We start from the raw sequence: 12,958 nt of genomic DNA, 5'->3' as shown, positions 1-12,958 counted from the left end.
GCCAGTCAATATTTAAGTCTCCTAAGAAATACATTTCTCTGTCTGTGTCAGAAACATTCTGAAGCATTGCACACATTTTTTCAAGATATGCTGCATCAGAGGAAGGTGGTCTATAGCAGCAGCAGATTAGTAATGGCTTTAGATGTGGCAAGTGAACCTGGATCCAGATTGTAGTTTACATGTAAACTACATGTATTAAATGTGGTACATACGCTGTACATCGCTATTAATAGCGTCTGTGTTTCTTAATCCACCATGTTTGAGGGTTGCAGAGAGAGTGCATATTTTCCCATAAGTTGTTTATATTCAGAGAAGGCAAGCGCAAAAATAGCTTTTGTGGACGTGGCCATCTTGATTTCCGACCTCGTAACTGGAACGTTTACAAGTTGGCTGTGACGTCATTCCCAGCTTGGACTTCCCAACTTCTGAGGTAAATGGAACGCAGCATCAGTCACAACGTTGGTGTGTAGTGTTAACTGTTTCCTCTCATACCATAAGTGTGCTATTTCTGTTTTCTCACACCATAAATGTACATCTTTAGTTATTTTTTGCTCACTCCGTTTTGAGAGCTCTTTTTGTTATTATCATTATATATTTTTTGCTCTGGGTTGGGGTCTTACTCTAGCTAAGCCGTCGTGGTAGTCATGATTACGGGATTCGAAGCGATGCAAAATTAGCAATTATTTCTATGGGCTTTTTAATAGACGTAGCCGCGATGCTGCTAAACCGAAGTTTAACCGAAAAGTTTAACAGAGGCAAAGTTTGAGTTTGAGTTTAAGTTTATTTCGAACATGCAAGCATACAACATGATACATCACAATTTCCAGTATCTTTTATTTTAAAGTATAATTTTATCCAAGAGTCAAAGTAGAACAAGCAAGCACCAGGGGCCTCATGCAACAACAGTTGCGTGGATTGATTACAAAAAATAGACATACGTTCAAATCCAGAAAAATACGTACGTAAGTGAAAATTCAGATGTGCGCACGCACAAATTCAAGCACATTTCTTTGTTGCATCGCAATCAATGTGGAGCTGATTTCAGGAGTTGGCTTGATATGGCACACCCAGGTTACGCCTCATTTTAAATGGGCAAATCATATTGAAAATAGCCATGTGCTTAAGCGCTGCACCAATCACAAGTCAGTATGTCAGTGTGCGGCAACCACCCGCTGCTGCTGTCTGCCTGACATGGCCAAGGAGTCACAGGAACAGAGTGTGACAGCAATAGCTGTCAAAATGTTCACCTAGATAAACCAATATAAATCCTCACAGGTATTGATATAAATATGAAGCATTTAATGCATTGGTAAAAAAGGGAATTTTGTGTCCCTGCCTTAATCTTTTTACATTGTTAAAAATCTACTTTTGGCAAAGCCCGAACAACCACCTCTGTGTGTCGCCAAAGTAGACACAACCTGTAGAAATGTACGTACGAAATTTTCCATGTCATTGTCAGAATTTATCAATTGTATCTTTGCCGTGAAAAATGGCGTACGCCAGGTTTTTGAGGTAAGTAAGCTTGTTACAAATGGGGCCTTACAGAACACTATGACAATGTTGATGATCAACTACTGAAGTGATCTGTCACCATGACCAGGTGGCCGCCTTGGTGGTTGTGGCCCTAAACAATAGTTAACTATGGCAAAAATATTAGTCCAGATTATTTTGATTGATAATGAAGCCACGATTAAAAACACAATTATTCATTAATTTGAAAACATGAGTATTTATTGTACCACCAAAACTCCACTCCAAATATAATTAAAAGAACTGATATACATTAGAAACACATTAACAACAAGTAAAATACTAATAATTGCAATAGATAACAATAACAATAGTAATCTAAAAAACAATAAAATTCAGTGTTTCCGTTTCAATTTCTTTGAATGACGTTTTTTTTATTTACCTTTTACGCTTATATTTACCACCGTGGAGTGTGTTTGTTTTGTGTCCATCCATCCATCCATTTGCTTGTCCCTTTCGGGGTCACAAGGGGGCTGGAGCCTATCCCAGCTGCACTCGGTTGGAAGGCAGGGTACACCCTGGACAATTCGCCACCTCATCACAGGGCCAACACGGACAGACAGACAACATTCACACACTAGGGCCAATTTAGTGTTGCCAATCAATCTATCGTCATTGTCAAATTGAATACAATATTTGTTAATTAAATGCAAATGCATCCTCACATTTATTAGTGAAATACCTCTTTGGAAAATTCCGTCCATCCATCCATCCATTTCTACTGCTTGTCCCAGTATTTTAAATCAAAGCAAAATAATTGTATAAATGTATCACTAAGTGTTTTAAGTACATTAGGCTTGTGTAAGGTAATTGGGCGGCGTGGCGAAGTTGGTAGGGTGGCCATGCCAGCAATCGGAGGGTTGCTGGTTACTGGGGTTCAATCCCCACCTTCTACCATTCTAGTCACGTCCGTTGTGTCCTTGGGCAAGACAATTCACCCTTGCTCCTGATGGCTGCTGGTTAGCGCCTTGCATGGCAGCTCCCGCCATCAGTGTGTGAATGTGTTTGTGAATGGGTGAATGTGGAAATACTGTCAAAGCGCTTTGAGTACCTTGAAGGTAGAAAAGCGCTATACAATTATAACCCATTTATCATTTATTTATCATTAGTGCTGTCAGACCGGATGTGGTGCACAGGCGGACTTTGTGAAGGGGGGTAAGTGTGCTGCTGTTCTAAGTTTGTACGTTGATCTGACATTGATGATGTCGTTCACAACAAGGACATTAGATCTATTGTGGGTTTATGTATTGTTCTTGCTAGCTTTAGCTTCGTAATTTAGTTGATGTTTCAAGCAGCTGTCTCGACATTGTTTAGTTAAGGACGTGTGTCAAAGATGAATGAGTGGTCCCGGACATATAATTTTTCCAAACAGATATTCCTTCTTCGCACATTTCAGTTATATTTATCGTAGGTCGCACCGGATTATAAACTGCACTACCGATGAGCAGGTCTATTCAGGTCTATGTTCATACAAAAGGCGCACTGGATTATAAGGCGCCTTAAAGGGGTCATACTATGATTATTTTTCTACATTTAAAACACATCCTTGTTGTCTATATAACATGTAACGGTGTTTTTTTGGTCAAAATGTAGCATAGATTATGTTTTACAGACCATCTTCAAGCCGTTTTCTGACCGTCTCTTCAGGTTGAGCCATTTGTGGGCAGTCTTATTTAGGTGGCTCCACTTCGACAGCATCTTCTCTCCGTCATATTCGTTGTTACACCAGTAGTTTTTAGTGCTTCCATAGCAAGTCTACTGACATATATATATATATATATATATATATATATATATATATATATATATATATATATATATATATATATATATATATATATATATATATGTCTTAATGAAATTAAACAATGGATGTCCGCTAACTTTTTTGCAACTCAACGCTAAGAAAACGGAAATGCTGATTATCGGTCCAACTCAACACCGACATCTATTTAATAATACCAACTTAACATTTGACAACCAGACAATTAAACAAGGCGACTCGGTAAAGAATCTAGGTATTATCTTTGACCTAACTCTCTCGTTTGAGTCACACATTAAGAGTGTTACTAAAACGGCCTTCTTTCATCTCCGTAATATCGCTAAAATTCGTTCCATTTTGTCCACAAACGATGCTGAGATCATTATCCATGCGTTCGTTACATCTCGTCTCGATTACTGTAACGTTTTATTTTCGGATCTCCCTATGTCTAGCATTAAAAGATTACAGATGGTACAAAATGCGGCTGCTAGACTTTTGAAAAAAACAAGAAAGTTTGATCATATTACGCCTATACTGGCTCACTTGCACTGGCTTCCTGTGCACCTAAGATGCGACTTTAAGGTTTTACTACTTACGTATAAAATACTACACGGTCAAGCTCCTGCCTATCTTGCCGATTGTATTGTACCATATGTCCCGGCAAGAAATCTGCGTTCAAAGAACTCCGGCTTATTAGTGATTCCCAGAGCCCAAAAAAAGTCTGCGGGCTATAGAGCGTTTTCTATTCGGGCTCCAATACTATGGAATGCCCTCCCGGTAAAAGTTAGAGATGCTACCTCAGTAGAAGCATTTAAGTCTCATCTTAAAACTCATTTGTATACTCTAGCCTTTAAATAGACTCCCTTTTTAGACCAGTTGATCTGCCGTTTCTTTTCTTTTCTTTTCTACTCTGCTCCGGGGTGGACCGCTAGCCTGTTCATCGGATGGGGACATCTCTACGCTGCTGACCCGTCTCCGCTCGGGATGGTTCCTGATGGCCCCACAATGGACTGGACTTTCGCTGATGTGTTGGACTTTCACAATATTATGTCAGACCCACTCGACATCCATTGCTTTCGGTCTCCCCTAGAGGGGGTGATATATGTTAGAGCTGTACGTTACTTTATATTAGAGATGGCAACAGCGAAGGATGAATGCCCCACAACAAGAGGATAGAGAAAAAGAAGGAGCTTATTGACTATGCAACAGACTACAATACAAATTTTCCGGACTTAGATCAGATGTGTTGAAGTTGCTGGCAAAGACTTGTTGGCGGTATGTTTTGCAGATTACTGTTGTTTTGACAATGTCTTGACGTTTTTAATCCAAACCAAAGCGAAACAAAGGCGTTATTTTTCCGTCTTTTTGGCACCAATTTCTCTTTGGGTTTTGTTGGTTTAACCCTAGCCAGTTTTGCAATAAAGCAATTGTTGATCGACTGCTTTTCGTCATCTCTCGTGTCACGGCAGACACTACAACAGTCTGGTCTGTTCCTTAAAACCGTTCACGCAAACAGTTCAAATAAATAATTAAGGTCCAACATTAAAATGACATTCATTTGTGTATATGTATAATATTGAACAGAGCTGTACCAATATTTCATAAGAGAATATTGTATCAAAGTTTTAAACAGCTGTTAGAAATATGTTCAGATCATCACATAGCTCGAGCAAAGTGTCAACAGTATAACGATCAGATTACTTAATATAATTATCATCAAGTTATCAGAATGGTAAAATAACCAATCAGGTTAATAATTTATTTGTTATTTATTATGGTTATTGAAGATGACTGACATGGTTCATCAAATCAATCCTAATTGCAGCAGCTGCACAGACAGCCTTGTGTGCGGGATTACGTATGGTTTTGGGTTTCTGTGTTGCCTCTCATTACATCATACCAATGCTGTTGCTTTGGTGACATGATGCAAGTTCACTAAAGAGGAAAGCCCAGAGCTGACTAACAGAATAACATGTGGCAACAGACTAATACTATGTGTGTGTGTGTGTGTGTGTGTGTGTGTGTGTGTGTGTGTGTGTGTGTGTGTGTGTGTGTGTGTGTGTGTGTGTGTGTGTGTGTGTGTGTGTGTGTGTGTGTGTGTGTGTGTGTGTGTGTGTATTTGTGATTATGTGTAACTATAATTTGATTTAGCCTGATAAATACAATATCCAAAATGGCGCAGATGAAATTGAGAGCACTGCTGTGTTGGCCCTGCGATGAGGTGGCAACTTGTCCAGGGTGTACCCCGCCTTCCGCCCGAATGCAGCTGAGATAGGCTTCAGCACCCCCCGCAACCCCAAAAGGGACAAGTGGTAGAAAATGGATGGATGGATGGATTCATGAAAAACATGTAAAATCATTAAGGAATATAAATGTACTCAATCATAACGTGCTTGGGCCCGTTTCACATCTACAGTACGAGACATTTCGATTGGAATAAGTGGGCCTTGATTCTATGCAACGCATGCGCCAAATGTAGCCATATCATAGCTGTTAATACTTTCCGGATTCAGTATAGAGTATATCCTCCTCTTCATGGAACAGCAGTCTTGCAATTATTACAAGTAGCGCTGTTGCAATCTTTTCTTGTGAAATGTAGTCAAATATAGAGCGTTTGTTTCACTAGGGAATCGTTGGAAAAATTGGCAAGGGATTCCAAGGAAATGATATACTGGGGACTGGTTCTGAACAAAAACTGGCTTTCAATTTCCAACCCTAGATACTTTACTAGGTATCGACAGTATCGACATTTGGATCGATCACTCCGCTTTACATTAAAGCTTTAGCGGTTAGTTTCTTGTGTAATCCTGTTCGTTGTGTGTCTGTAGCATGCTTAGCCATTTATTTTCCTCTCGTCCTCCGGTGTTAGCTACCAAATTAGACTTTTACCTTGTGTCTTACTTGTTTGCTGCTCCTAAATATGAAGGGTATTTTTACGTAAAGTGCTGCATCATTTATGTAATGCTATTGTGAAAGGCCAGCTCTGTTTGATAGTGCAAACATTTCACCAAAATATCTGTCTTTTTCAGTATAAATGATTGCAAAACTTTGACAGCATCTCTCGTTTTCTTAAGGTCCTTTGCTCTTTTCCTCCTTCTTCATTGAGCCAACTCTCTCAGCACTCCGCTGTACCCGCCACACACACACACACACACACACACACACACACACACACACACACACACACACACACACACACACACACACACACACACACACACACACACACACACACACACACACACACACACACACACACACACACGCACACGCACACGCACACGCACACACAGACAGACAGAGAGAGACCACGTCACCCACAACATGATCTACATGCACTGCTCTCCTGTGTGCTCTATTGGCGCAGTCTTATGGAAACAATGGATTTTATACGTTTTTATTTATCCATCCATCTATTTTCTACAGCTTGTCCTTTTCGGGGTTGCTGGAGCCTATCTCAGCTGCATTCGGGCGGAAGGCAGGGTACACCCTGGACAAGTCGCCACCTCATCGCAGGGCCAACACAGATAGACAACATCCACATTCATTAAACTCATTAAATGAATCATCAAAGCAACAAAATACAAATCCAAGCTTTTTTTCTAATCAATTTATTTTGATTAATTGTTGCAGCCCCAGCCATAAATGAATACATATAGAAGAAACAGATTACCATTTGCATTTTTAATTTTCCAAACATTCTAATCAGTAACAAAACAGAACATTTGTCACATTGTGTATTAACTGTATTGTGCAGATAGGTAAAGTGGATGTGGACACTATGGTGCATTTATTGGTCGAAGTAATACGGTAAGAACATGTGAGACTACAATGTAAAGCTGATTCACAGCTGTTGGTATTAGTTACAACTTATCAACAGATAACGTTGAGTTGAGTTTGAGTTTAGTTTGAGTATATTTCGAACATGCAAGCATACAACATGATACATCACAATTTCCAGTTTCTCTTTTCAACATGTTCGAAAAGGAGTAGGAAAAAGCAGAGCTTATTTAATCCTACCCCTTTTTTTTTACATAACAGTTGCTAAAACTTTTGTTCACTTCCTGTTCTCAATTTATTCACAATATACTCCATAAGTAATCACAATAAAAATAAATAAATAAATAATAATTGGTGAAGTAAGTTACATTTCATATGATGAGATAAGTAAGATTATTATGAGAGTGAAAGAATGGATGAATTAAATAAATTCAGAATGTTTATCATTGTTCTTCTTCTTTGTACTTTGTAAACACTAAGTTTGAAGAGTTTCTTGAAGTGGATCATATTAGTACATTGTTTGATTGCTTTGCTTAATCCATTCCATAATTTAATTCCACATACTGATATACTGAAGGTCTTAAGTGTTGTACGTGCGTACAAATGTTTTAAATTACATTTCTCTCTAAGATTATATTTCTCCTCTTTTTTTGAGAAGAATTGTTGTATATTCTTGGGTAGCAGGTTATAGTTTGCTTTGTGTATAATTTTAGCTGTTTGCAAATTCACTATGTCGTGGAATTTCAGTATCTTTGATTCAATAAATAAAGGATTTGTATGTTCTCTATATCCAACATTATGTATTATTCTAACTGAACTTTTTTGTAACACCGTTAATGAATGAAGTGTACTTTTGTAACGTCACTCAACAGTGTACTGTCATCTTGCTGCTCTTTGTTGGATATCATCTTATGCGGTTTACATAACCAACCTGACTAATCACAATCAGCCTAAATCAAGTTTTTTGTTGTTCTAAACATTACGGTGGTATTTGGACTGTAACTGTGACTTAATGATGTACTTCACCAAATACACGAGAAGGCGTCAGAACTTTATATAAATTCAAAGTACTAATGCCAGCTTTTAATTTGTTTAAATGGGTGTTACCTGGAAAACATGTCTGCAGGTGTTCAGTTAGGGCCTCCTGGGTGACAGGCTTATGGGTTGAGTTCATAGCAGAGATAGCCAATAGCAATACTTCTCCCAGAGGGATGAACTGCGATTGGCTAATAGGGGACATACTGATAGGCGACACATCACCTGTGAAAAGAAATAAGCAAAGGCATAATCATTAATACAGTACAGTTCCTTGCATTATTCTGACATAACAAAAGACAAAGTTCCAGATCTACATATACAACTACCTCATTTACTTTCTGTCATCCTACAATCTTTAGTCGATAAACTATTAATCCTTTCCCCCTGTAAATACAGTAACTTGCAGCATTCTACAAGAGTAACATTTAATTGTACCGTTGTTTTCCAGTGTGAAATCCCATAGCTGAGTGAGCAACAAATATTTAGCTTCCGTGTAATGCTGGTTGATTAATCATAAAATAATAGAAACCGACATTTTAACAGGTTCTCTGTGGGTTTCAAAAAGTCAAATATAAAAGTTTTTAAAGATCATAATGAATAACATTTAAGACATTTTCACATTCATACTGACAAAAAACTACAAAGGGTGAAGGAAAATCGGAAACCCAGAATTAATTGTAAATGTTTGAATTTATTCACTGGTCTTTAATATTGGAAAACAGAATTCTTAACCTAATTAAAAAAAACATCAGAAGCCTCTCTATTGTAAATTAATATTTGTTTGGGGAGAATACATCTCAACTGCCTTTTTCTGATTTGCCAATTAATACCAATCAATGCCTTCATGCCCAATGTTCCAAAGAAGGTGCAGTGTGCTTCATGTTGCTTGTTTTCACATAACAACAACAACCAGAAAGTTGTCCATGGTGGAGGAAAGCAATAGATCGTCAGTGAACGGGACTGTTAACACCTGTGCTGAACTAAATGGTTCACTTTTGCAGTGTTTTGGCTGTCAGAATTGAGCAAACGAAGAGAGACATCTACAACTTAAAGCATAATAAAAAGCAGAGAGACAGCTCATATCTTGTATATTACTAGTACATTGAGGTACTTGTAAGTTGAGGTACCGGACACACTTTGGCTACAATAAGGATGTCGTCAAACAAAAAGTAGAATTGTAGTTGGTAATCGTGCATTAACAAATAATGAGGTAAATGAATCATGATTTTGATATTTGCTATAAAGGCCCAGCCCTACTTCTGTGGTTTAGCGTTTTAGCCCTGCAAAACCAGAGTCATAACACATGGGTCCAACTCACTTTTAACTAACAAAAAATCCTCAAAAACCATAATGACAGAGAAAGAAATACACAATTGCTTGGATTTAGATGACATTTTGTCCAGCTAATTAAATGTGTGGTGGTCAAGTAAGCATCTGTTCTCAAAGGTTACAATGCACCATTTAGCCTTTCTCGAAGAAAAATGCCCTATGCCAGCATTGTTTTCAGCTGTATTAACCGTACAAATTACAAAAAGGATAAACATGTCTTCAGAGTTCCTCGAGAGGTAATCAAGAAGAGCGAAATAGTGCAAGATTTTACAAAAGACGACGAAAAAAGTGTCTCTCGAACATTGTACTCAATCCCATTGAGTAGCGTCAAAAAAGTTGGTAGTTTGCAGTTATCACTTTGTTTTAAAGGTTTGTTTGATATATTTTTAATATACTTTACTCATTTGGTACTTCCAATTGAAGTATCATCTTAATATTGTTTGTATTTTAATTTTTTAACAAACAGAAACATAAATCATAATACTTTTTCAGGAAAGGTACTTATACGTCTTCCCTCTTGTTTATTTTATACACAAGAGGACAAAAATTCAAAAATGGTGATGATTCAGTGATTAAATTGATATGCAGTCACAGGCATCAGCTTTCGAGTGCTAGTCGTCATAGTTTGTTTACATGGACGCATCGTCACAAGACGCAAAGCTAATTCATGAAATGCAACCTTACCCTAGCAAAAACCATGAATGATTTATCCGGGAGAGTCTTGATAACAATTTCCTTGACCAAGCCACACACAAAGAAGTTGTAGACCTCAATGCTTTTTCCAGTTTTCCTCTGTTTTGTTGTGTAGAATGACTTCGAAGCACAAGATAGTTCAATATGTCTGGGAACTCCATCAACAAATAATCCTTGATATCACTCAACAAATCTTTTTTTGATAAAGTATAGGAATCTATTCCATTGCATAGTTGGATTATTTGCTCGCATCTACTTATTGCAGGAGGATCTAGGCCAATTGCGTACTCCAGAGAGTTTGCTTGCTTCTTGCACTGGAGTGTGAGCTGCGTACTCCAGAAATTTTGAAATCAAACCGTAGAGGCATGGCGGAGATGTTTATAAAATAATCTTGCCTATCTTATTCACACTTCCTCTAAACAAGCCATTTGGAATTTGCTTTGTCCTGTGACATCAGCTGATTATCCATTTACCTAAAGTGCTTTGTAAGAGTCCACCATTGTAGTCCGCAATGTAGTCAATTGATGTGTCTCAATTCAGCGGCTGCATCATTTGCAGTGCGCATTTGTGGGCCGCTGAATTCATTGCGGTGCACAAAGGCTGTCCAAATTCAAAAAAGTTCTAAGTGTCCTTCGAATCCGGCCGACAAATGTGTCCTTTTCTCCAATTACCAGAAAGGTTGCATCTGTGTACACTTAGCGTCCTTTCATATCCAGAGATCCTTTGCAAGCTCAACTCTGAAAAATATTTTTAACATGGCGACTAGGGGTGTAACGGTACGTGTATTTGTATTGAACTGTTTCGGTACGGGGGTTTTGGTTCGGTTCGGAGGTGTACCGAACGAGTTTCCACACAAACATATTAAGTAGCCGCCGCCTCCGCTTCCTTCTGCCTCTGTCAGTCCTCTACACATCACCCAGCATTGTCCCACCCACACAACCATCTGATTGGTTACAAACAGAGCGGTAACAGCCAATCAGCAGTGCGTATTCAGAGTGGTAACAGCCAATCAGCAGTGCGTATTCAGAGCGCAGTTCTTAGCGCTTAACAGGTAAGCATCAGGCACCGGACTCTCCCCAAATTATAATAAACACCTCCCAGTCAACTACTAGTAACATCACTATGAGCCCGTTGACTTTTTAGAAATATAAAAGGCAGTACAGCTCGCTCGCAGTCCTGGCTTGAGGTGAAGGCTAATTCGCTTTTAGCGTAACGTTAGCTCATTTTGCGGTGTGTGTGTGTGTGTGTGTGTGTGTGTGTTACGGACAGCAAAGCCCTGTCTGTCTGTTATTTCACTTTACCTTTTTCTGTGTTGATTGAGCTGTGTTGAAGCAGCAAAAAAGGACATTATGTTAAATGAAGAGTTTCTGTCTCTGATAGTTGATATAATAATGTAACTGCATCATTAAGCCTACATGAACTCCATGGTGTTCAGGGATGAATAGTCTCTCCTATTGCTATTGTACCATTTTTTCAGCTATAGCTCCATTAATCATTAGAAATGCAGCAGCCTAGTTTTGAATGGCAGGGTCCCTGCTATCACAAGTTGATAAAAATATAACATATAATATAATCAACTGCAGGTTTCACAAATGCTATAATAAATTAAGCATGATGAGTTGACTTGAAACTGTTTAATGTTGCACTTTTTATATGTAGAAGAAAAGTTTTGTCATTTTATTTAATCTGAGCAACAACTTGAGGCAGTTTAATGTTGATTAACGTGGGCAGAATTATTATAGTGTTCCCAATGTTAAAAGGATAAAGCCATTGTTTACAAATTTGGTAAATAAATAACCCAAAAATTTATATTTTGTTGTTTTCTTACTGTACTGAAAATGAACCGAACCGTGACCTCCAAACCGAGGTACATACCGAACCGAAATTTTTGTGTACCGTTACTCCCCTAATGGTGACGCAATGCGGAGCGGAAAAAGCAACTTTAAAACGCACAAAACCCAAAACCAGTGAAGTTGGCACGTTGTGTAAATCGTAAATAAAAACTGAATACAATGATTTGCAAATCCTTTTTAACTTATATTCAATTGAATACACTGCAAAGACAAGATATTAAATGTTCGAACTGAGAAACTTAATTTGTTTTTGCAAAAAACCATTGACTTAGAATGTAATGGCAACAACACATTGCAAAAAAGTTGGCACAGGGGTATTTTTACCACTGTGTTACATGGCCTTTCCTTTTAACAACACTCAGTAAACGTTTGGGAACTGAGGAGTCCGATTTTTGAAGCTTTTCAGGTGGAATTCTTTCCCATTCTTACTTGATGTACAGCTTAAGTTGTTCAACAGTTCTGGGTCTCCGTTGTGGTATTTTAGGCTTCATATTGCACCACATATTTTCAATGGGAGACAGGTCTGGACTACAGGAAGGCCAGTCTAGTACCCGCACTCTTTCATTATGAAGCCAGGCTGTTTTAACAAATGGCTTGGCATTGTCTTGCTGAAATAAGCAGGGGCGTCCATGATAATGTTGCTTGGATGGCAACATGTGTTGTTCCAAAACTTGTATGTACCTTACAGCATTATGGTGCCTTCCCAGATGTGTAAGTTACCCATGCCTTGGGCACTAATACACCCCCATACCATCACAGATGCTGGCTTTTCAACTTTGCGCCTATAACAATTCGGATGGTTCTTTTCCTCTTTGTTCCGGAGGACACGACGTCCACAGTTTCCAAAAACAATTTAAAATGTGGATTCGTCAGACCACAGAACACTTTTACACTTTGCATCAGTCCATCTTAGATAAGCTCGGGCCCAGCGAAGCTGGCGGCGTTTCTGGGTGTTGTTGATGAATGGCTTTGG

General features: G+C 38.5%; 1 protein-coding gene across 3 annotated transcripts in view; it reads right to left on the bottom strand.

Annotated features, from left to right (window-relative positions):
• Positions 1-12,958, bottom strand: part of LOC133648882 (storkhead-box protein 2-like) — a 103,187-nt gene that overhangs the window by 14,500 nt on the left and 75,729 nt on the right. For all 3 annotated transcript variants that reach the window (XM_062045388.1, XM_062045387.1, XM_062045389.1), the window contains one exon: positions 8,180-8,332. In XM_062045388.1, coding sequence (XP_061901372.1) covers positions 8,180-8,332 — 153 coding nt within the window. The remainder of the gene's footprint in view (positions 1-8,179; positions 8,333-12,958) is intronic.

Source organism: Entelurus aequoreus, linkage group LG04, assembly GCF_033978785.1.
Source record: "Entelurus aequoreus isolate RoL-2023_Sb linkage group LG04, RoL_Eaeq_v1.1, whole genome shotgun sequence".
NCBI lineage: Eukaryota > Metazoa > Chordata > Actinopteri > Syngnathiformes > Syngnathidae > Entelurus > Entelurus aequoreus.
Note: the sequence above shows the minus strand (reverse complement) of the source record. Positions and strands in the feature narration are given on the sequence as shown.